This window comes from Alexandromys fortis, unplaced genomic scaffold (assembly GCF_014885135.2).
Source record: "Alexandromys fortis isolate MF-2015 unplaced genomic scaffold, M_Fortis_MF-2015_v1.1 scaffold_158, whole genome shotgun sequence".
In the NCBI taxonomy this organism is placed as follows: Eukaryota; Metazoa; Chordata; class Mammalia; order Rodentia; family Cricetidae; genus Alexandromys; species Alexandromys fortis.
Window position 1 is genome coordinate 2,477,688 of NW_026068039.1, and position 24,743 is coordinate 2,502,430.

Sequence of the window (24,743 nt, forward strand, 5' to 3'; positions counted from 1 at the left end):
AAGCTCCTCACCGGGCCACACTCCAGACCTCATTATAATCAGGCGTTGGCTTTACTTTCAGCCTGATCAAGTCTGTAGGAAAATGACCGCGACTCTCAGTCTTCCCTGCTTCTAAAAGCAAATACTTCAAAGTTTGTTTCTGAGTCATTTATATCCACTTGACTTGAAGTCAGCCCCGTCATTTGAATCTACATGCATCGCCTCTGATGAGCATTGTGTTGATTTTTAATATCTGCCCTACACACGTGCAAAACCGAATCCCATAAGCCCAGAATACAGGCATTCCTACCAAAAGGAAGTCAAATGAAAGAAAGGATAGCAGAGCCTTTGCGGAGAGAAAATTGTCTTATCCCTCCCCAGTGTCAGAATGTGGAAATGTTTACAAAATGCTCATTAAAAGAAGAAGGGGTTGCAAGATAAAAATGAAATCTGGTGTACAAGTTTACGCTGAGGAGATAAGCGGAGGCTAGGCCCTATAGGGGATTTTGCATTCCAATTACTGCAACCTGACTTTTGGCGGGGGTGGGGAGTAGCGCAGGGGGAGGGGAAGAGGGAGGAAGAGTTTCCATACTTGTGTCGTGTCGTGTCCAGTGACATAAGACATTTACACTCGCTCGGCAAGATAAAACTGCCACTTAGAGCACAGGGGGAGTTCAGCCTTCCTAGGTTGTCCTGGGGAACTGAGCAGAACCATGGGTTCTCTGGTCCTGCCGCTAAGCGCCGTCTTCTGCCTGGTGGCTCACTCAGTTTCTGGCAGCCCCATCATGGGCCTTGAGCAGTCACCCCTGGAAGAAGACATGCCCTTCTTTGACGATGTCTTCACAGAGCAAGATGGCATTGACTTCAACACACTGCTGCAGAGTATGAAGGATGAGTTTCTCAAGACGTTGAACCTGTCCGACATTCCCCTGCAGGACACTGCCAAAGTGGATCCACCCGAGTACATGCTGGAACTCTACAACAAGTTCGCCACGGACCGGACCTCCATGCCGTCTGCTAACATCATTCGGAGTTTCCAGAATGAAGGTAGGCTGGCTTATGTTTGCTCTTATGAGGCTTTGGCTTTCCTTTATTTCAAGAAGAAATCAGTAAACGTCCATGTGGGGATGATGCGGGAGAGGATGGATTCACAGAAATGCATGGCTCAGGCCAGTGTATCAGCTGTTCTCCTGGTCCAAAATTCCAAAAATGCTATAAAATGTCCATTAAGGAAAAAACACAAAATGCCCATCATTCTAGCATCAGAACAGTTTCTTGATAGCGTTTTAATTTGGACACCAAGGATCAAAAAAGCACATAAATGTTGATCTGTTTTTCTATCTTGTCTGCCGCTTTCTAGACAGGACTTGATTTCTATCTGGGGTTGATAAAAATCTGTCAGCTTTTCCTTAGATCAAAAATGGTGAAAACAATCAAAATAAATTAGAAATTTGGGATTTGTGGTTCATTCAAATTCTGGGTGAGTTTCCAATTGTGACTCCATTTCAGCAGTGTTCTGATAGAATGGATCTGTATTTGGGAGGCTCTTCTAATGCTGTGTCATATTTAATAAGCCGTGATAAGACCCCTGGAAGTGTGAAGAGGCCAGCTCACCGTCCAGCTTATGGTGACCGTAACTTCATAAGGAGCGATATACAAATTTCAAATTGTTGTTCCTTCCCCTCAGATCTTTTAAAGGAGTCAGCGAGCTAACCCTGTGTTTATATGGCACAGGTAGAAAAAATACGATATTGATAGTAGGAGCTGTGGACATAGAGAAACTGGCTCTGTGTTATTTACCAATTGTGCTTTTATAGACATCAGTTGAGTGAACACGAGGTTTGGTCAGTGTTTGCCAGATGCTCTCAAAGCAGAAGGCAGTGGCACCAAGCAGCTCAGCATGCGGAGAGCTAGCTGCCTTGGGAAGTTGTGACTAACTAATGATGAGACCCCCAACTTCCTCCTGTAAAATGGAAGCCTCGGGACACAAATGAGTGACTCACAAGCGGCTAGAGGCAAGAGGGGGCTCATTGTTAGGAAGTTCTGGACAAACCAAAATGACTTTTAATGCATTACTTAATATACTAGGCACAGGAATAAACACTGGGTGGGTATTCCTCAGACACCAAAAGAGTGTTTGCTTTTACAATTCCACTGATCACTGCCATTTCTGTTCACTAACACATTTCTGGTGGAAACTGCAGGCTGAGGTTTCAGCTTAGCTCCATCCTCTGTACTGCCTAGGAAGTCAAAGCTATCCAGACGTGGTACTTTGATTTCTTCTGGTGCAAAACCAGCGTCAGATCCGTGTGTGCACTGTGGGCATCACCGTGACAGGCACACAATTTCCGGAGCAAGTGGTGTGTGAGATCTGTCAGAGACCCAATCCCCTCCTCCGAGGATTGTGACTCCTCCAAGGATCTCTTGCCACCTATGCAAAGGATTGTGGGTGGTTTCATTTAGTTAAGGCTTGGTTTTGTGTTTGTGTTTTTGTTGTTTTTTTTTTGTTTTGTTTTGTTTTAAGCTGGTCTTGAACTTACCATTGTAGCCCAGGTTGGCGTTGTAATACTCACATTTAAATTTAAAAAAAAATTGTGAACTATTAGTTTCTTTTGAGACAAGGTTTTACTATGTAGCCCAGGTTGGGCTCAAACTCACAATCCTCCTGTCTCAACCTCTTGAATGTAAGCTTAATGTTTAAAAGCACGTCTTTATTGACTTAAGTTGATATATAGAAAACTGCATGCATTTAATGTACATAATCTAAGTGTTCACAAGTTACACATCCACTGAAGCCCCCACCTCAGTCAAGAAGGTGAGCATGCCCAACCCCCAAAGCCTCTTCCATCCAGAGAACATTTTCTCTGCCCTTCTCTCCTGGAGGAGCAGTGCACCTGCGCTCCCATTTTTGGGTTTCCTAACAGCAAGTGCATAGGTGACTCCTAGTCGGATAAACTCTGAGAGAGAGAAAGAGAGCCAAGGGCTCAAGGTGGAGGCCAAAGGTGGGGATGTGGAAGTGAGGCAAGAGCTCTTCCTTTCCAGGAATCAGAAGAACGTCCTCCATGGTGCAGAATACAGAGGAGGGAGTGTAGCTTTTGATTTTGTTTCTTCAAGCAGGAAAGCTACTATCCAAATAGGTTATTCATTCAGCTGGTCAAAAATACCCACTGGGCAACCGCAGCCTCCTGTGTGCTGTAGTGAATGAACAGTAGGCAAAGCTTGATCAGGATGTAAGCCCTGGCTACAGTTGCTCTGGCCACACCAGTGACTTCAGGGTCATCCCACTGCCACTGTGTCAGTGTCCCCACTGCCCCTGTGAAGATAATTTTAGTTAGCACCCATGAAATCTGTGAAGTAACTACGTGTTTTATTTATGTAAATTTAAAAAGTCCATACAATTATCAGCTTAAGGGCAAACCTTCAAGCCTTTAGAGAATAAATATGAAGCCATCCACTGAAGAAGGATGCTGAGCATAGTGTGGGTCAGAGAATCCCCTGAGGTCATGAGTCCAGGAATGGTTGCCAAGGACAATAGAGGACCCTCGGTTGCAGGTCCCTGGCATCTTGGTGTCACAGTTCTTAGATAATCTGACGTCAAGTGTCTCAGTCCTTGTAGAGACAAATTATCCGAGGTAGGCACACAGGAGCTCTTGGATCTCTGCGAAATTCTCACCCAGAAAGATAATATCAGGCATGGCATAGTGACACATGCCTACAGTGTCAGAAAACAAAGGAGAGAGGACTACTGCGAGCTACAGACAAGCCTGCTCTACACAGCGAGCTACAGGTTAGCCTGCTCTACACAGCGAGCTACAGGCCAGCCTGCTCTACACAGCAAGTTATAGGCCAGCCTGCTCTACACAGTGAGTTACAGCCAACCAGGGCCACACAAGACCTTGTCAACAAATGAACACACAAACAGTATGAAAGCGTTTGGAGACATGCTTCTGACACTAAAGGACCTCTAACAAACTGTTTCATACAGATCTCAGGAGGTTTGTGCATGTCCAACTCCATGCTGACTGCTAGTGAATAGCACTAAGGCAGGCCATCTATCCCCCCCCCCCCCCCCCCCCCCCCCGCGCCACCTCTGCCCCACCAGGCGCATCCTCTCTCACTCACTCAGAAAGGACCACAGACTCCAGGACCAGTTTAGCAAGGTTCTGCTGACCTTGTTGAACCTTGTTACGTAGGGTAGGGACAGGGTCAGCAAACTTCCTCTCAAAGACCAGATAGCCCATATCTAATTTCGCCTCTGCAGGGCAAAATTAGCCAGAGCCAGCAGAGCAATCCCCGAGACGGGCTGTGCTCTGGTGAAGCTTTGTTTTCAAAAAGCACGTGACAGTCCCAGTGTGGCCTGTGGGTGTAAAAACCCTGATCTGTGGAGACCTTCTGTGAAGACCCATGGCCAGCAAACCACATGGAGACCACTGCCCATTACAAACAGAAGCTTTGAAGTCTGTAGTTATGAGCTAGTTCAGAACAATCTCCACGAAATCTTGCAGGGCTCATTACTGGTCAGACAAAGCGAGGGCTTGTCTGCAGCACCAAGGTTCTTTCCAGCTCTGTCCCCGTGAGGCAGCTCAGTCTGGGCACTACCCAGTTAGGCACCTGTTTTATTATGCAGTGTACCCGGTGAGTCTGATTTCTCATACATGTTTTTCCTTTTTAGGTCTGTTTTCTCAGCCTGTCAGCGTCAATGGGCTTCGGAAATACCCTCTCCTCTTCAACGTGTCCATCCCGCACCACGAAGAGGTCATCATGGCTGAACTCAGGTTATACACACTGGTGCAAAGAGATCGTATGATGTATGATGGCGTGGACCGTAAGATCACCATTTTTGAAGTACTCGAGGGTGTTGACGGGAATGAGGATGACAGGAGCATGCTGGTCTTGGTGTCAACAGAGATCTACGGGATCAACAGTGAGTGGGAGGTGTTCGATGTCACAGATGCCGCCAGGCGTTGGCAAAAGTCGGGCCCATCTACCCACCAGCTGGAGATCCACATCGAGAGCAGACAAAACCAAGCTGAGGACACTGGAAGGGGACAACTAGAAATAGACATCAGTGCCCAGAATAAGCACGACCCTTTGCTCGTTGTTTTTTCCGATGACCAAAGCAATGACAGGGAGAAGAAAGACGAGCTGGATGAGATGATCTCTCAAGAGCAGGATCTGGACCTGGACACGGATGGCTTCTCCAGGGGACCTGACGAAGCGGCCTTGCTGCAGATGAGGTCAAACATGATCGATGACTCTACTGCTCGCATCAGAAGGAACGCCAAGGGCAACTACTGCAAGAAGACCTCACTCTACATCGACTTCAAGGAGATTGGCTGGGACTCTTGGATCATCGCGCCGCCTGGGTAAGAAGCCTATGAGTGCCGTGGCGTCTGTAACTACCCTTTGGCCGAGCACCTCACACCCACAAAACATGCGATTATCCAGGCTTTAGTCCACCTCAAGAATTCCCAGAAAGCGTCCAAAGCCTGCTGCGTGCCCACAAAGCTGGATCCCATCTCCATCCTCTACCTAGATAAAGGTGTCGTCACCTACAAATTTAAATATGAAGGAATGGCCGTGTCTGAATGCGGCTGTAGATAGAAGAGGAATCTCGTGGCTAATTTAATAACTGTAGATGTGTATATTTTGTGTTCTATTTAATGAAACTATTTAATGAAGGTGTACAGATAACAGAGGTTGCCACCTTAGGGAAGTGGACAGGTCAGTGTGCTGTAGAAAATGTGTATTTTGCTCTACCATCCAGTCCCTTCCGTTTATCTTCTCTGGACTCTCATTCCCAGTGACACCATCTCTAACAACCAAATGCAGGCCCGTACCACTTCTCCTCAATGTCAGTTTGGAAAGAACGGCCCCTAAAGGGAAACGGTGTCAGCACACAGATATTTGTGCATGTTTGTGCACGTGTGCATGGACTTATGAAAACCTTTCTGTTCAACAAAGGCAGACGAGGCTCACACATGTGAGGGGCTTCCTCCAGAGTGTCTGTATTATTGGATATGGGATTTAGGGTAAGAGAGTTCCTTAGACGGGAGTTTAGCCGTCTAGGGAAGCATAATTTCCAACTGTTCTGGGAGGGTGAATGCAGTTCTTTTCTGTTGTAGCTGCCATGGCTCCGGGCAGCAGACTTGAGAAGCAGTCTTCCGCAAGCTCAAGAGGTGGGTGGGGTTGTCAGATACACAGAACAAATGTCCTTGACAGGCGATGGTCCAGGAAATGCACTTGTGAAAAATGGGCCCCTGGGCTGTGCTCTCCAGAGGCCAGGGCCTAGGCAAGAAGGCTGGGGGTGAGGGACTTCTGGACTGACTCCCCTCCAGTCAACAGGAGGCAAGGCTACCTATGCCAGCCTTTACAGCTGTAGAGGGCCACGGAGGTGGAGGAGGGACAAAAGGAGAAGGGCACAGATGTCCTCAGATGTGGTGGTAAAAATCCCCAAAATTCTAATTGGGATAACTAAATCTTTTTTGGACAAAATAAAATGAGCCAAGGCTAAGAGAACTCTCAGAAGGGAGCTATTTTGTGAGCTCTACTGAAAACATCTTCATTTCGCGATGTCCCTCTCTTGCTGGCCCCCTCTCCTTTTTCTTCCATCTTCTTCCCTTTGTTTAACTTCCCGCCCACCCTGTCTCTTGTTTTCCTGTGTTTCTCTCTCTTCACCACCCACGGCATGGGCTGGGAGGAGGCACCTGAAAATACTTTCACTCAGCCAGGGATCTGAGTTCTAGACTTCTGGAAATGTCACTTGATTTGATTGTAGCTGTATCCTTTCTGCTGTGTTTTCCGTGAAGCCGGCGACTCAAATGTTGAGCTTAAAATCTGATGCCTTAGAAGAAAGTCTGTAGCACTCTCTGCCCTCCTTCTGGTTTGAAATCATTGTCCATACTCCGGAGAGCTGAAAGGACACGGAGACTCTGGCTCTGGTCCTACCGCTTCCTGCTAGGGTCCTAGAGTCTGTAAAGGAGGAGCTCGAGCAGGCAGGTGCAGTCACCCCAACATCAGCAGACAGGTGACACAATGATCCACAAGGGAAACAGAAATATGGCTTCCAGTACATCGCCCACCTCTACCCTATGGGTTATAGATATTAATTTCGGGCCATTCTCAGCTTCCTTTCCATAAGCTTCTTAGAATTCTACATTCAGATTGTTCTGTGAATTCGAATTTCAACCCCATATATCTAGTCGGTCAAAAAGCAAATCTCAGAGAGGTTGTTGCCCTGGAAGAGGAATATTTTGGTCATAAGTGGGAACACAGTGAGGGACATTGTGGTGGCTGAGATGGATGTTCAACTAAGAAGTATACGTGTTAGCCTCTTTCTTACAGAGTGTGTCTGAGCACACGCATAAGTCTGTATACGTGGCAGCTGGATTGGCTAGCCATGCCAGCATCCCTTGAGGAAATGGTACAGCCTTCATTCTCTATGGTACACCACACATACTCAAACTCCACGGTACTGCCGGTCCTTCTTTCTCAAGGACAGTGTAATAGACATATAATAAAATCTCAGCTTGGCAGGAATAGTTTCTTCTAAGTTCTAGTCACGGCTCCACAACCAGCCCAGGGCAGGCAGAAGCTCAGCCTTGTAATTTCCATAGTTTAGATGTGTCACGTGATGCTGAATGACTCGGAAACTCAAGGAAAACATGACAGCCCGATCTGTGGAAGGGCAGGCTTTCTGGCCACAGAACTCCACTGACATTAACATCTGATATCAGAGGTGTCAGCTCTTGTATCCGCCATGCCCACGGCTGCTCGCCCAGTCAGCTCCTGAAGAGACTGAGCTGAGCTGTTGAAGAGAGGTGACAGTTGATGCTGTCTGCGTATCCCACAGGCTGCCCCACTGACTGGAGTGCAGACACAGCTGGGGCTTTGCATGGTGGTCCTCCTGTAGCAAGGCGTGCAGATAGTCACATGGCGGATATTCAAGTGTGGCTGTTTGCATTATTGTTATGATTTTTGCTGCCTTATCAAAAGTGCAATGACAAAAGCCATAAATAGAAGCATTCTTCTCCCTTCTCCTGGGAGCTGCCTGCAGCCCGTCTCATTCACTGCCTTACCCTGAAGCCACAGAATGGATGGGTCCTCAGGAAATTAAAACTTAGAGATACATTTCTGTGATGACGAATCTTCTACCATGGCCAGCCCAAACCAGACTTGCTTTATTTTTATTTCTTATGCTTTGATGGCAAAAGCTGATAAACCTAACAACTCTTGAGGGAAACGCTAGCAGGGCACTCGGGCAGCCTGCCACCAGCATGGCCGTGTCAAAGTTTTTAGGCTTCTTACTATTTATTGATTAATATATTTATTTTTGTAATATATTGTAGAGTATGAAATATTTTATTTTTATGTGTGTGACTCCCTCTTGGACAGAATAGCCTCCTCTGCAGTCCACGGTGTACTCTTGCTGGGGGTGTAGCTCGACTAGAATACACACACATATGTCTGCCTCTGCTTTCGGCATCAAGCTGGTATTTTTAGGGATCCGGCCATAGCTTTGCATGTTTGTGTCTTGTGGGCAGACTGTGAGCCCCTCTCTGCATCTGCCGACTCCGTCCCACTAATCCCTCCACGAGTTCATATGTGGAGGAAAAGGAACACTGGTTTCTGTGTGTGTTTTCTTGTTTCCAAAGACATCTGATTCTACACATTTCGTGAAAGGGGAGAGCAACCCCTGTACCACACACACTAGGAGAACATTTCCACACACAGGAGCATAGCTACACAAAAACACCGCATGGAGACGATCATTTGTGGCAACCTGTTCATTTCTATCACAATGCACACCGGTGTTTGTGAGCCCCTAATTGTGGTGGGGTGGTGATGCTAGCTCTTACCCTGCAGGTTCAGAGGCATCCAGGAAATTAGCTGATGCCTGAGCATGCCAAATCAGCTAAGCACAGCCATGTTCTTCAGTAAAGCAAGTTCATCATTCATGTCAGATCTTCTAGAAGTTAGCCCAAAAGGAAGACAGATATAGATAACTTACACTCTGTTCATTAAACAAATGTGTACATTAGAGTCATCGTGTTAAATAAAATGGAAAAGTTATTTTGACAATAATCTTCGGCAGTTCATTGTTTCGAATGTGCAATCTCTCCCTCTTTCCTACTTTCCTCTGTTCATATTTCCACATCACAATACTATCAGGTGGAATCAAACTTCCTGCTTAATCAGCAGAAAATGACTTAAAGAGACAGTAAAAAAAAGCTGCACTGAGCTTCTGCTTTTATATATTCTTCTCATCTTATATGATTTTTGTAAACCCCAGGAACACTAGCAACAGGGAAGGAAAATGAATTGGCTCCTCTTTGCTAATAACTGGAAATTGTGTCTTTGAATCCTGATTGTATTATATTAAAGAACAATCACTTTGGAAAGTATTCAAGTTACATTTGATTGCTCTCTAGTACTGAACGTCACATGACCCCAAGTTTAAAGGGGCATGCTTAAAGCGGCCTAATGGGTCCTACTCTCTAGAAAGACATCAAAATAGGGTATCCTGACTTCTTAGGGACCTCTCCTGTGTTCGGTTTAGCAGATAGTTTGGGTGACTATGTGGGAAAGTCACTAGGAAAGCACAGAGGATCTTTAGAGCCCCAGGAGATGCACAGCAAACATCTGGACATGTGAGACATGTGGCTCCCTGCTATGCATAGGACAGGAGGAGGGACGGGGCCTGCTCTGGGAGGAAGTTCATCTCATAGCATGCAGGGCTGCAAGGGCAGGGAGACGGCCTGTGGGAGAACCGGAGGAGACAGTTCCTCCCGAAAGACCTTCTGCCTCTCTTGAGTGGGCTCAACACCCTGGCTGGCATGAGTGACAGGGAGCACTTGCTTGGGGAGGCAGAGTTCAGTCCCGGAGAGGAGAGAGAGCAGAGTCCTCCTCAAGGACACTGGCCAGGCCTGGACTAAGGGGTTGGGGAAGCCATTCTCATGACACAGCTTTGAATCCTTTAGCAACCTATCCATTCTTCAGTAAATAATGCCGTTTATAGATACCGCTCATGGCACGAGGCCTGGAGCTTTACTCCACATGTGACCTGACCTGGGCAAGGTCTCTGTGATTGGCTACTTCATTCTGGGTGTCTTTTTCTTTTTCTTTTACTGAGGCAACTGGGATGCACTGAGCTGAACAAAGAGGCAAATAATTTTAGGAGGAAGTTTATAATGAAGTGTGAGACAGTTATGTTCGGGGCTATATGCACACGTGTGTGTGTGTGTGTGTGTGTGTGTGTGTGTGTGTATTTAACACTTTACAATTCTAAGAAAGAGCTTGTATGAACTGATCTTGGCGTTGTAGAGAGACTAAGACGCGGGACCCCAGCATGTGACTCTGGTCACATGGACAAGGGCCTACTTTTGCACTGAAGTGGCTCTTTGTAAATGAGGGGTATATTTGGAGGTGAGAGCTTGTTAACTTGGCGGTTATAAATGGATTATGTGATTATCTTGGACTCTCTCTCCTCAACTGTCAGCTTAAAGAAATGGCTCCTGCTTCTCTTGTCCTTCCTCAGTCCGTCCACACAGAGCTCCAGTATCTCATCCACCCCGAGAAAGCTGGGAGATGCATGGGCACACAGTCCGCTTTTACTTTGGAATGAGATTCTGCGAGTCTGACAACAGTTTAGACCACTTAGCCGAGGTGAAGGTTTTCTGAGTGGAGGCATAAACAGGGCTGTGGCATGCATCAGGAAAGACTTGGCAGGGCCATTTCACATGCAGGATGCTGGCTGCTTTCCTTGATGGCCCAGGATGTTTTCGGCAAGCCTAACTTCTAATTAGAATCTTTGCCTAAACGTATAACAACCTGATTAATTATGAGGAAATATCAGACGATCCATGTGAAGAACATTATGCAAAACAGACATTCTGTTTAAAGATAAAAGTTTAAAAAAAAAAAAAAAGGAAAGGCAAACCAGGACTGAGGCACTGAGAGGGCTTAGAAGAGATTAAAGCGCTCTGGCCCCACCACGCGTGCTGCTGGAGTGGAACCCAGAACTTTCTGAAGGGGCAGAAAGGACATTTTGTTGTTGTTAATTCTCTGCTACTTGGTGATATGTCCGACTTTATCAATTACACCCTCTCAAATGGACGTTTATCTTTACAAATCTCTAATGCGACCTCACTTTCTCCGAAGTGGTGAGAAGCTGTGCGGGAGGCGGGACTAGGGTCTCTTTGTTTACTGTGACGTGTAACTATGCACGTGGGATCTCTGCCCTGTGGGCAAACTCACTGGAAGGATGGGATGAGATGGGGAAGCATGGAAACCTGATGTCTAAAAGTAAGCCAGAAGACGTTTTCCTGATACAGCCAAGTTCAACCCTCTATTCCCCGAAAGGAAGCATGCTTTTTAGGCAAGAGACCATCTGTTCCAATTGTTTAGAGAACACGCTCCAATCCCTGGGAATTTAAACTTCCTTACACCCGGTTCAGTGTTTGATAAGGAAAGGGCGCTAACAGGATGGGAACTGAGTTACTATATTAAGAAATCCAGGCGGAACAGAAACCAGCCCCCGAAGTTATTTTGTTTATGCGCCATCTGTTTTAATTAACATAATATTTACGAGGGACCGGCTTCTGTTATGTTTTTTTTGCTGCAATCGTCATATGTTTTATTCTTTCCTTTTTTTTTTTTTTAGTTTTTGCAAAAATACAATTGCAAAGCATGTGCGGTTGCGACCTGGCTTCAAAGCATAGCAGTCTAGCTCCGAGGGCCCCCTCTTGACGCAGTGTGAGGTCAGTCATCAGTCCTCAGGCTGGTTAGTAAAACGTCAACCCAAGATAAATAATACGATTTTACTATAAACATTTCTCAACTATTGTACAAGGCGTACTTATTCTAAAAGTCTTCAGAGTTTACCTCAAGTTCAGATTTAATTGCACGTTTTTATTTGTGGAATCTGGCAGCCCGTACGTAATGGCTGAGAAGGTTACAGGGGTGGAAGAGGTTCGCCTGCTCACTCCTCAAGGGGCTCTTCTTCAGGGGACCTGCAGATAGGGCTCTTGGAATCTCCTGCTGGATCACCACACCACAAACCACAGGAGTTCCTCACAGCTTGTCAGGGTCTCTCGGGTCGTCTGTCCAAACCTCTGCCTCCTTAGTGAATTCTTTGGAAACTTGCAGGCCTGTGATTGTTGACGCCTGCAAGGACCAGCCCTGATTCTTGCTTACTGATGTCCAAATCTTGCCTCTAAGATTACCTCATTATTGCTACCATTGCAGTGTAACAAACCACACCCAGGAAGCTCTTTAGAAGATGACTGTTACTCTTGCTCTTAAATCGTGGGCTGATTCAGTTTTGAGGGGACCTCTCGAAGATGTGGCAGAGATACCATCAAGGCACCTGGGATAGAGCCTGTAGGTCTCCATTTTCCCTCGCCACGTTCTCCCCACAAGGTCACCTTGGGGCAGCTGAAAAGCTCCCAGAGTGCATGTTCTGCCTCAAAAGTGCAGTGCCCCCTTTTCAAGGTCCCTTGGGGCAAATGTGAGTCCTTAAGCCAATGCAGACTCTTGGGAGCGATGGCAGCTTTGCCCCCTTCTGGCAGGCTTGTTCTAAATCCTCAAAGGAATGCACCAGGCACACTGGTCACATTGTGAGTTCCTTGCTACGACTGAGTTTAAAGAGAGACCCAAGGTCCCTCCATTTTCCCACCAGTCCAGGTCACCGACCCCATCTAACCCCAGGTCTCCTGGTACGGTCTTCAACTTAAATCCTCCATGTCTCTTCTCTTTTTGAACGCAAGGGCACAGCCCAGGACCCCTCCTTAAAGCAACTCCCATTACATTTGCGCCTACCCAGCCCCATTTTAGCAGTCAGCTAAGTGAATTCAGATTTGTTAGATGCAAATCAACAGTTACCAAAGTCAACTTTTATAGAATATTTGTAGGCACGGAGAATATTTTCTAATAGCATAACAGTTTTCCTGAAATCAAATCATTTCTGGTTTTTAAATACTTGGAAATTGAAAATATCTTAACAGTACATTCACGCCAGAGATACAGAGACTTTCAGATCCCCCCCTTTTTGTGTATTTTAAATTCATATTTATCATTCTTCCTTTGGGGACTACACAACAACACCAATAATAAGCATAACTTATGTGGTTACCTTGGCAATCAGCAGAAGTCTTATCCTAACACTAGATTTCCCAGCAGCTGAGGACTCAGTGTCATGCAAACGGAATGTTTCATTGAAGCTTTACCCAGACAGCTGCCAGACCCTGTTGTGGAATATTAGTGGAAGATGTGTTTATGCTGTGGACCTCTGTCTAGAGATGCAACGTGTGCTGCATTCTTGTATGTGGCATTTGTTTAGCTCTGTGAGGCTGCGTTAATTGGCCTACCTGAAACACTTTATTGGTTTAATAAAGAGCCGAACAGTCAATAGCAAGGCAGGAGAAAGGACAGGTGGGGTTGGCAGGCAGAGAGAATAAATAGAAGGAGAAAAAGAGAAGAGGAGGAGGGCAAAGAGGAGAGGAGGACATTCTCCCAGCTACACAGCCAGCCATGGAGTAAGAAGTAAAGAACCGTATACAGAATGGAGAAATGAAAAATCCCAGAAGCAAAAGGAAGCTGGGGTAATTTAAGTTAAGAAAAAAAAAACTCATTAGAAACAAGCCAAGCTAAGGCTGGGCATTCATAAGCAAGAATAATAATCTCTGTGATTATTTGGAAGCTGGGTGGTAAGCACCAAAGAACAAGGAGGGGGAAAACAACTACAGGATGCCTTATTTTCTGAGGAGGCATAAAACAAAGAACTCCAGAACTCTTGTAAACATGCTTCAACAAGTACAGGTATTAACAAATAAATCCAGCCAAATATTGTTGTGTTTTAAGTAGGAGCCACACGGTGTGGTTGAATGCCATTTGCTTGAGGAGATGCAAAGCAAAAAAGCAAAGTGCTTTTGAGACAGCCCAGGACGTGGTGTTGAAAATCTGTGTGCAGAGAAAGCAAAGACTGAAGGCTGTGTGTCCCCCAGTACGTACAGTAACCAAGTCCCATGATCTGTCACCTTTGGTTTGTTGTGGTTCGCCATGACAACTTCTTATCTCTGAGAGATGTTTTGGGATCTAGTGCTGACACTTGAGGAAGTGGCTCTACTTGACTAGCTTGACGAATGAAGACTGGATATGAGAAGTCAGCAACGGAGTAACAGAATTATGTAGGGTAGAGGGAAACCATCACCACTGCCCTCAATAACTTCACTGATCTTGTGAGGCAAATTATCTACCCATTGGGTGATATCGCTTCAGTTTCTGTTTTACCCCATCATTCTGCTTTGTAACCAGAGTTTCCAAGGCCATCCGCGTGATACCAAAATAAGGCATTGATGGAAGTCTGATTACTCCAAAGTTCCAATATTACCAATTAGAGGCAATTAATCAGCCACCTACAGTTGTATGTAGTTAATCAGTGAACTGCCAAATGCATCAAAGTTCTCACTTTGAATATGACACAGAATCTTAAAATCAGAGGTTGGAGGGTGGAACTTGATGCCACTAACTAACCCCCAGTGACTCACTCCCACCAACATGAGGTCCTCGTGCTGAACTGGACTTGTCTCAGCTGCTCTGAGACTGCATAGCTGTCTTTCCTCCAGCTTTTGCTCCTTCTTAGACCATCAAAGGAACCAGGAACCTGTGGGTTGTCAGAAGAGGCAACCCCAGGAGCCAGGCAGCCAGAAGCTGTGAGGAAGCCTCTTCTCTAGAGGCGGTGGGCCTCTGGAGAGCACAGGTGTGAAACTCAGCCAAAAGCCAAGATCTAAAGGAGAAAGAGAGGGTTTAAAAGTTGAGACTTTTCAATCCGATTCCAGGAAGTACAATTCTACAATGGACAGGAGCACACATCCGAGAGCTCAGTTCAAATTTCCAGTCTTCCTCCTGGCCTGGGGTGAGCCCTGGGAGAGCCCGCACCCTCCTGACTTACCACAGCTGTTCACACTAACATCTTAGTTTCAATGCCCATCTATCAAACTGCATGGTTTCTTCTTTCCCAGGCTTTTAAACTATGATAAAGCACAACTGATTGAACTTGCTATCCTAATCATTTGTCGGTGTGCAGCCAATGATGCTAAACACAGTCGTAGAGGGAAACCATCACCACTGCCCTCAATAACTTCACTGATCTTGTGAGGCAAATTATCTACCCATTGGGTGATATCGCTTCAGTTTCTGTTTTACCCCATCATTCTGCTTCCTGACATTGAAGTTTGATTATTCTGCTGTGTGTGTGTGTGTGTGTGACCACATGTGCGCTTGCATGTGGAGGCCAAAGATAGAGGTTGGTTGTCTCCCCTTGATTGCTCTCTGTCTTACTAATTGAGACAGGTCACTCACAGAACCAGAATCTTATTAACTTGGATAAACTGGCTTCTGGGAGCTGCATGAGTCCTCCCCTCTCGCTGAGTGCAGCGATGACAGACGTGGGGTGTAGGGATCCGAACTCACACCCTCATGCTTGCACAGCAGGGACTTTACTGATGGAGCTGTCTCTCCAACCCTGTTTAGACTTCATATAAATGTAACCACTCAGGGTTTCATCTCTAGTAATTTCTTCAAAATTCATCCTTGTAGCTCCCCACGTGCCAGTATTCCAATCCTTCTCAAGGCTAAATAGCATGTATACATGCCACTGTTCACTAAGCATTCTTCTCTTGATGGGCACTTGGGTTACTTCCAAATTTTAGTTCTTATAAGTCATGGGGCTATAAACATGGGTTTATAAATATTTCTTTAAGACCCTGCTTCCAATTCTTTTGAATGTATATCCAGAAGTGAGTTGATGGATCACACGGTAATTTTATTTTCAGTGTTTGGAAGAGCTGTGTCTTAGTCAAGATTTTATTGCTGTGAAGAGACCACGGCACGGCCTCAACAACTATTATAAAGGAAAACATTTCACTAGGACTGGCTGACAAATCAGAGGTTTCGTCCATTATTATCATGACGGCAAGCATGGCAGCACATGGACAAACAAAGTGCTGGAGAGGAAGTTGAGGATTCTGTGGCAGGTAGCAGGAAGAAAAAGAGACATTGGACCTGTCTTGAGCATCTGAAACCTCAAAGCCCATCCCAGTGATACGCTTCCTCCAATGAGACAACACCTCCTAACAGCACCACTCCATATGTGCCTATGGGGCCATTTTCATTCAAACCACCGCAAGCTACAATGGCATTTGCTCATTTTTTCATTTCTATCAACAGTGCACAAGATTCTCTCTGTAAACTCTTGCCAACACTTGTTACTTTATTTTATTTTTAAGATCACAATAACCCTAGTAAATATAAAGAAAAATCTGTTTTGATATGTATTTCTTCTAGTTTCTTTCCCTTTCTTGCAAACAGTGTAACTTCATTCTTCTCTGAGGCTGAGGGTCTTGGCTAGGGTCACAATTGCTGTGATGAAGCACAAGACACCCTGGGGAGGAGAGGGTTTGTTTCAACTTTTATTTCCCAACAATAACCCATCACTGAGGGAAGTCAAGGCAGGAACTCGAACAGAGCAGGAACCTGGAGGCAGGAGATGATGCAGAGGTCATGGAGGAATGTTGTTTACTGGCTTGTACCTCATGGCTTGTTCAGCCTGCTTTCTGATGGAACCCAGGACCACCAGCCCAGGGATGGCACCACCTACCATGTCCTGGGCCCATCCCTGTCTATTACTAATTAAGAAACGGCCTCCAGTTGGATCTTTTTCTTTCTTTTTAAAATATAACTTCTTTATTGATTCTTTGGGAGTTTCACATCATGCACCTCCAGTTCTTCTCACCTCCCAGTCTCCCCATATCCTCCCCTCATCCCTTCTGCGCCCCCCACAACAAATCAAAACAAACTAAGCAAATAGCAAACAAAAACAAACTCAAAACTCCAAAACAAAACAGAACCCACAACAGAAAACTCTCTTTGCTTCTTCTTTCCTGCCTCTCCAACACCTCTTTATTTATCCTGGTGGCAATGGAGGCTTCGGTGTGCCATACTGTGTACCCCTTTATCCCATCAGCTTTACTGGCAAATGTTCATAGCAGTGATTACTGGTCTGGTTCAAGGCCTCTGGTTTCTAGCACACCATCCTCACTAGATCCTCACCAGAACTCCTCTGGGAATAGTTCTATAGGACTAGTCCCTTCAGCTCCAGCCAGTCTTAGGTGAGGTAGATGCTAGGGAGAGTCAACCCAAGCCCTGGCTGTGGGCCTGGGTGGTAGCTAAGCTGATCAGTCTGAGCCACTGGGACACCCACCACAAGCGAGGGGGTGAAGTCAGAGCCCCTATATGCACACCCTCAGGGTAGGTAGGTTCACCCTTCCCTGTGGTGAGGATGAGGGCCAGCTCTCTTGCTATAGTGTTCACCGAGAGGACAACTTTCCCGGGACCAGCAAAGGGCGGGGATGGCTCAGCATGACCCTCTGATTATATCTGGCATGATTCCTAAAGCCTGCTGAGGTGACCCGGGCCACAGACATCAACACGGACCCCAGTTGCAACTGGATCACTGCAACACAGACAATATCCTGGCTCTGGGCGGAAGGAATGGCCACTCAGGTGGGGATGACTCTGGCAGCTGTGGCTGCAGGACACCACCAAGGCCTCAGGTTGCGACCCCAACCCTGGACCTCTATGTGACTTTTGGTGGCAATGCATAACCTGGACTTCAATACAGACCCCAGCCATGGTAGAACCATGGACCTTGACATGGACCTCAGCAGCAGCTGGGTCTGGATGTCACTGCTGCCCAGCAGCAATGTGGCCCTAAGACGTCACCATGGCCCTAGACCTCGGGTGTCTGTACAGCCTTGGATGGTAACAGGAGCATCAAATATCAGCACAGACCCTCCCACTGCTGTGGCTGGGATGCACCCCTCCCTCCCATTGCTGTACTTCCCTCCTCTCTTTGACTCTTAGGTGACAATAGGCGTTGACTGTATTTTTCCTGACACCCCACCCCATTCTAGTCATTTTATCTGTGCTTCACCCTGTGCGCTACCTCCAGTATCCTTGGTTCCCGCCCTGCTCCTACCATTAACGTGAGTGTGGTTTCCATTAGCCAGGCACACCACTTCCATGGTTTTTGTTTTGTGTGTGTGTGTGTGTGTGTATGTGTTTTACCTAGTTTGTATATTGGAATTATCTGGAAAAGAATTTCCTTCTCTTTTTAATTTTTTTTTATTTTTTAAAATTAAAATACAATTGCATCATTTCCCCCATCCCTCCTCTCTCTCACTCTTCTATCCCCCCTGCTTTGCTTTGAGAGTCAATGTTCAAAGTAGACTCCTGGTCACGCAAGGAACATCACTCTTAATCAAGTACATAAGATATAGGGCAGGAAGTCCTTAAACACTTTCTTCTCAGGGTTCTTCTAACCCTTTAAAAATTCAATTACTCATCTTAAAAAGTTCACATTTATGAGGATTATTTCCCTTGATATTTATTATTTCCAAGAGCTAAAAAAATTAAATATAGTTCTTAATCCATATTAATAAATTAATTGCACATACATAGAAATAAATAATTCAGTTTGGAAACATACAATACGCAAAACAAAGTTGCTTTAAAGACATGATTGGCTTTGCTTCACAATTTAGGAAATCTAGAAAAAGTCTGGCGGGGAGGCAGCTCCGTATTCTTCCTTGCGGCGTGCGGCACGCCGGTTATTCTGAATGCAGCATATGAAGGAAATTTGGCTTCATATAAATTTTCAGCTGACAAAGGGAATTATCTTAGTGGCCTGCTTAGTTATATGTTCTTCTTCAATGGTAGGATGAAGCTTAGTGAAGGGCAGCTCCTCAAATGCTAGCTGCAAGGCGGCCTCCTGAAACAGGAGTGCGTTCTTGGCATTTGTTACAATGAAACCCGTCCATCCACTCGCACGATTTTACTCAGGTGTGATTCCAAAACAGCAAATATTTGACACTTGCAAAACAGCCTGCTTGTAGGCAGTCTAAATGTTTCACGATGTTGGCATCACACGTCATGACATCTGTGGGAGAATGACAGAGGTAGAAGCAAATATCGTCCCAGCATTGACACAAAAGTAAACGTGAATCTGTGGACCTTCCCGTACAACAGAAAGACAGCTGGGTGCACTGCAGGCTGCGCACCGATGAGCTAAGCCGGTCTGCGGAGATCTGACATATTTCTGTAGTCTGGTTTCCAGCCCTTCGGTAAAAGTTTTAAACTTGAATCTACGTTTGCCTACAGGAACAGGGTTGGCATTTGAGATAGCCAAAGACACTGTGAGGAACGGTCTCTCGGGTTGTCTGGTTTTCAATTTCCTCAGTCTCCTTCCACAAGTAGCATTCACCCACCCACCCCATCCACCACGGGACAAACCCTTCAAAGGTGATATCGTCTTTCCCTGTGGCCTCTCACATACACGTTTATATTACTGCATACCTCTGAAGCCACTGCCATTAAGATTGGGAAAATGACAACTTCTCACACTGTAGAGTGCATTTGAGTTTCTTCTGTTTTCTCTGTGTGATTATCTGTCTAGGTGTTGCTAGTATCCCTAAATATATTTGATGTGGACAAACGTTTGTGACCTCACAGAAAACAGCAAAATTAGAAGAACCAGAAGTGAGACTGGGAAGGAAAATGAGAGAAGGCCTTGAGTTTCCTGGCCACAGTTTTACAAACCTAGGACTCTTGAAACTTTTAGCAATTGACAGCATTTTGCTCAAAGCCTTATGAGGCTCACCTTGCTTGAGGGGTGAAGAGGAAGAGTCCCCACCAGTCGCTAAGCTTCAGGAAACATATGGATGGCCACACTGCTTCGGCTCACTCTGGCCTGTCTCCCGTTCTGAGGTATGAGCGAAGGGGCCTGGCTGTTCTGCTTGTCAAAGGAATCCAAGTGTCAGCCTCACGGGCAATTGTTAGGATTAACGGTGCTAATCCTCAATGAAGCGCGTGCCAGTAGTAAGGGGCCACAGCAGCACCTCACTGCAGCACCTCACGGCAGCACTAAGCCTGCTCCTCTGGAGGCTCTGGCCACCTCTGGTTTAGGCCCACTCTTCCCTGTGACAATCTTGTAGTCTTGTCCCCACAGGAAAGGGCTTAGTTGGGAACTGACTTTATCATATTTTTATTTGTCTGTTTTTGACAAGGTCTCGGGTAGACTAGGCTGACCTCAAACTCACTCTATATCTGAAGATGACCTTGAACTCCTGAACTCTGACCTCCACCTCCCAGGTGCTGAGATTATAAGTATTTGTCCCTACATTTGTTTCATGCAGTGTTGAGAACAGAACCCAAGGCTTCATGCTTGCTACATAAGTGTTGTATCTACCCGAACCAGTGATAGCCCCTGCTTGATTGTTGATTTTAATGGGATGAGATTTATCAGACAACTTTGGGGGTGTTCAGCAGAATTCTCAGGGAGCTCCTTCTGGACACTTCCAGGGACATCGGAGACATTTTCCAGCTCCTCGTGTAGGCACCCTGGAGAGGAGGGGACTGGGCTGAAATGGTCTCATTTGGCAGTGAAAATCCCATAGAAAGAGACGCAAGTGAAATTTCTGCTATTTTCATCTTCCAGGGACTGCGGGGCCACTTCTTGTCACTCTCTGCTGATGTGAACAGCTATTATCTGTATATGTTCCTGTCACCATAATGTTTGGGTCAAACATATAGAACCAAGCAACCACATTGTCCCGCTGAACCACGAGTCAAATGAATCTTTCCTTCTCCTCCCCCATTGTTTGTTGGTATCTGAGTCACAGCTATGCTAAAGCAGCTATATCTGTGAGAGACCTCCTGAGTAAGTGTTAGACAAACATGGGCATGGGTCTCGGTGGAGTGATGCTATCCCTAACACCACTGCTTCCTTCTTATCCTCCAGAAAGCAAGTTTGGTTCATAGCCCCATTCTGTTCCTTTTAGAACTGCCCCTTTATGTCCAGAGACATTTAGTGATGAGGAGACAGCAAACACAGCAGCACCTCTGGGTCCACTGCGGACCTCTGTGTAACTTGGCTTCCAGCTAACTCAAACTCAGAGAGAAAATTGTGGCTAGTCCTTCAGCAGGGCACAGAGGAGGGGAAGTGACATCACGGCGAGGCTTCCGTGGTCTCCGTGAGTCTGTGCACACATTTGCAATGGGCCCACTGTCTTGGCACGTGACGTTCTTTCCTCAGGACTCCACAATGACCAGTTTAAGTGGGTTCTGGGTGTTGGCCAGGGGATTTGGGGATATTTTCTTGCCCTGTGCGAATGCAGATTTAAGTATCTGTGCTAGATGTGGCTTCACAATCCATCTAGTTTCACCCTCCAGAGGCTGGATGGCTCTCAGAGACCAGGTAGCACTTTCGCAGTGCGCTGGCTGGGAACGGCCAAAGCAAAAACTATTGGAGTCAGAGCCCACATGTTCTCTGGGAAGCCAGTTACAAGATTGACTTGGCACATTCACTTAGGCCTTCAGATCCGCCCTAAGGTTGATACCGAGGACTCATATACCACTGCATGTCCAGCGCAGTGCCTGATGCAGTAGGAGCCAATAACTTTTGTCCAATGGATAAATGGATGAATATTAAAGAATAAAATATGATATTTCTTAATAAATTATCTTACAAAAGACTTGCGACTTTTAGAATTACGTCAGTGAGAGCATCTGTGATAATCTCGCCAGCACTAGTGCGTGGCCTCAAAGAAGTTGGCGGTATCAGCTTAAGGTGTCTCATTGGAAAATCCTGCTTATTTCCCGTGTTCTGTGTACTTTGAAATTGGGTGAGTGGGGGACTTGAATCACCTGATCCTCTCTCTGGGGCATGATTCTTTCCCTCCCCTATTGTAGGAATTCTAGACCTGTACAGTCTTTTCTGTTTCCACAGGGACAGAGTCTCTGAACCCCAGACCGGCTCCAATCTTCAGGCACATACTCCTCTGCACCTGCCCAGTGTAATACTTGACACACTAGACCCCGGCCTGTCTTCCTGAGCACACACCAAGTTTCTTGTGCTGCCTGTCAAGGGTCCGATTGCATCGCCGAGTCTTTCACACACTCTTTCCCTCAAACAACTTCATTGCCCAAGGTAACCGGAATGACCGGAGATGCCTACATAGCTGGTCATACCGATCAACTGAATGACCGGAGATGCCTACATAGCTGGTCATACCGATCAACTGAATGACCGGAGATGCCTACATAGCTGGTCATACCGATCAACTGGGCCTGTCATCGGAAGCAGCCCCTCTCTTCATACCAAACTCTGGACGGCATTTCCTGCCTGCCTGCCTTCAAGTCTCTTGTCAGCCAGGGAGTCTTCCGACCCAGCGGGACTTACTGTGACTCAGGGCCTCTGCCCCTCTCTTTCCCAGAGTTTCCAGATTTCCTTGATGGCAGCGAAGGAAGGTAGGAGGAAGCTAAGGAAGCAGGAGGTGAAATCGAGATCTGCTGTGAAGCAGTACACACGCCTGAGGTCCGGAAGGAATGCACTGAAGAAATACACCCGGAAACACAACTGGCTGGCTTCGTGATAAAGTGGATTTCGTGGTCAGGATGTGAGGGGTTCCTGGTGGCTCTGAATGGTGAGTCTATTGGCCAGGACTGATGAACAGTGACACACTGTCAGGTTGTGGATCTGAAATTTCCCCTCCAGGGCAGGTTGTAAATGCTGTCCCTTACCTGGTGGCATTCTTTTGGCAGAATTTCCTTTACTTCCTGCCTCCTTTTCTCTTCCCAACTGCTATGGAGTAAGTCAAGACCCAAGTAGGTGCTCTGCACTTCAGTGTCTATAGACTGTGACCCGGAGATACACTGTCCCTCCAGTGTATCGCCGGCCATCTGTCCAGGCTATTTCATTAAAGATATTGCAAATCCTTAGGTTTTCAGGCCATGGGGCCCTTGTCCATTTGCAGATTCTCAGGAAGAATAACATCCCCTTCTCTGCATTGCATGAAGTGTGGCTCGCCTGTCCCAGAGAGAACACAAAGGGTTACATAGTGGCCAGGCCGCCACAGCAAGGGGTGATGAGACAGAATAAAAATGATTAAGATAAAAATAAAACATAGTATCTAACACTTACTAACTTCTTAGTAAGTGCCAGGCAGCGCTCCAAGGGTGACACCTTGCCTAATCCTCATGACAGCTTTTATGAAGTGGGTAAAACAGACTCCCTATTTATTCCTGCTTCTCTGCTAAGAGATCTCAATTTAGTTTATCCCCATGGCATGGCAAAGGAACCGAGAGCAAACACACAAACCTACCGACTCTGAGATGGATGCCCAAAGAAGGGTTTTGAGACCAATCCAGGAGAATTAGGAAGCTGAAGCTAAGAAAGGCTGAGGGTGTGGCTGGGGTATAGCTGAGAGAGTAGCTGAGGGAGTAGCTGAGGGAGTAGCTGAGGGTGTAGCTGAAAGTTGAGGGTGTAGCTGAGGGCATAGCTGAAGGTGTAGTTGAGGGTGTAGCTGAGGGAGTAGCTGAGGGTATAGTTGAGGGAGTATCTGGGAAGTAGCTGAGGGCATAGCTGAGGGAGTAGCTGAGGGTGTAGCTGAAGGTGTAGCTGAGGGAGTAGCTGAGGGCATAGCTGAGGGTGTAGCTGAAGGCGTAGCTGAGGGAGTAGCTGAGGGCATAGCTGAGGGGGTAGCTGAGGGCATAGCTGAGGGGGGCAGCTAAATTGATGGAATTGATGGGCAGCATGCAGGAATTCCCGAGTTCAGTCCCAGCGCCGTGTTTAACCAGGTGTGGAGGTGCACTCCTGTGGTAACAGACTCGAGAGGTGGAGGCAAGAGGGTCAAGAGATCAAGGTCAGTCTTGGATACATGAGATCCTGTCTTTAAAAAGTTATTTCTGGGGGCTGCCCCTAAGAATGGAAGCAGGGACTTCTGTCTTATAAAAATAGATGTGTCTCTTCACAGTGTCTCCAATACAGCACAGACTCCAGGTGGTGAGCGCCTACCCCGGGCACAGTAAGTCATGGAACAGGAGCTTCTGTTGAACAGATGACTGTCCAGAGTGACAGCCTATTCTCTGGGATCCCCACCCTGACTCTGTAACTCTTCTACCCACTGCAGTGTGGAGTGAAATCAAAGCATAGAACCGTGGAGTCGAAGGAAGAAGCGGATAAGAAATGGTGGCACCAGTGAGGAGTACGAGGTTGGCTTCAAGAATTCTTCATAGGGAGACGCATGGGTCCACACAAGGGGAAAAAGCTAAACACTTGTGCTAGATGTAAGGACATGTGCCTGTTCAAGGCTGTGGAGTGAGCTCAGGACAGTCAGCGTCTACCTCTCCCACCTGGTCGTCTCTTTTTCAGCCTCCTGTGACCTGGTCCCATATGGCTGGACCAAAGGTGGCTCCTGAGCTGACTGATGGCTCTGCTTGGTGCACCTCATCTTCTCTGCTCGGAGCCTGTTCCGCTGAGATGGTCCATCGCTTTCTACGTACAGTATGAGCTCTCCAGCATCACCCTTTCCCAGCAGCTCCCACATCAGCACCAGGGGATCCTTCCCGTGTCTGTGATGTCATCCTGCACAAGTCTCTGCACAGCTGATCCAGAAGCATCTACACTCCAAAGCTGAGGCCTCAGTAACTCCGTAGCTGGTTGAAAGGACACATAGAAATTGAAAGAAAAACCATGCTTTTAGAAACCCATCTGCAAATAATCACAATCACGAATGGACTGTGAGCTCTTGCAGCCTTCTCTGTGGTTTCCCAGACCCGGACATTAGACTGAGCATGGCCACTCCTGTTTGCTTCTCATCTTGCTTTGTGCGTAGTGTTTGCTGTGACCGGAAGGAAGGCAAACAATC

General features: G+C 46.6%; 1 protein-coding gene across 1 annotated transcript; it reads left to right on the forward strand.

Annotated features, from left to right (window-relative positions):
• Positions 1-598: 598 nt before the first annotated feature.
• Positions 599-10,890, forward strand: Bmp10 (bone morphogenetic protein 10). Its single transcript, XM_050165461.1, has 2 exons — positions 599-1,026; positions 4,652-10,890. The coding sequence occupies exons 1-2, from the start codon at positions 693-695 to the stop codon at positions 5,347-5,349; spliced, it is 1,032 nt and encodes a 343-aa protein (XP_050021418.1). The 5' UTR covers positions 599-692; the 3' UTR covers positions 5,350-10,890.
• Positions 10,891-24,743: the final 13,853 nt, after the last annotated feature.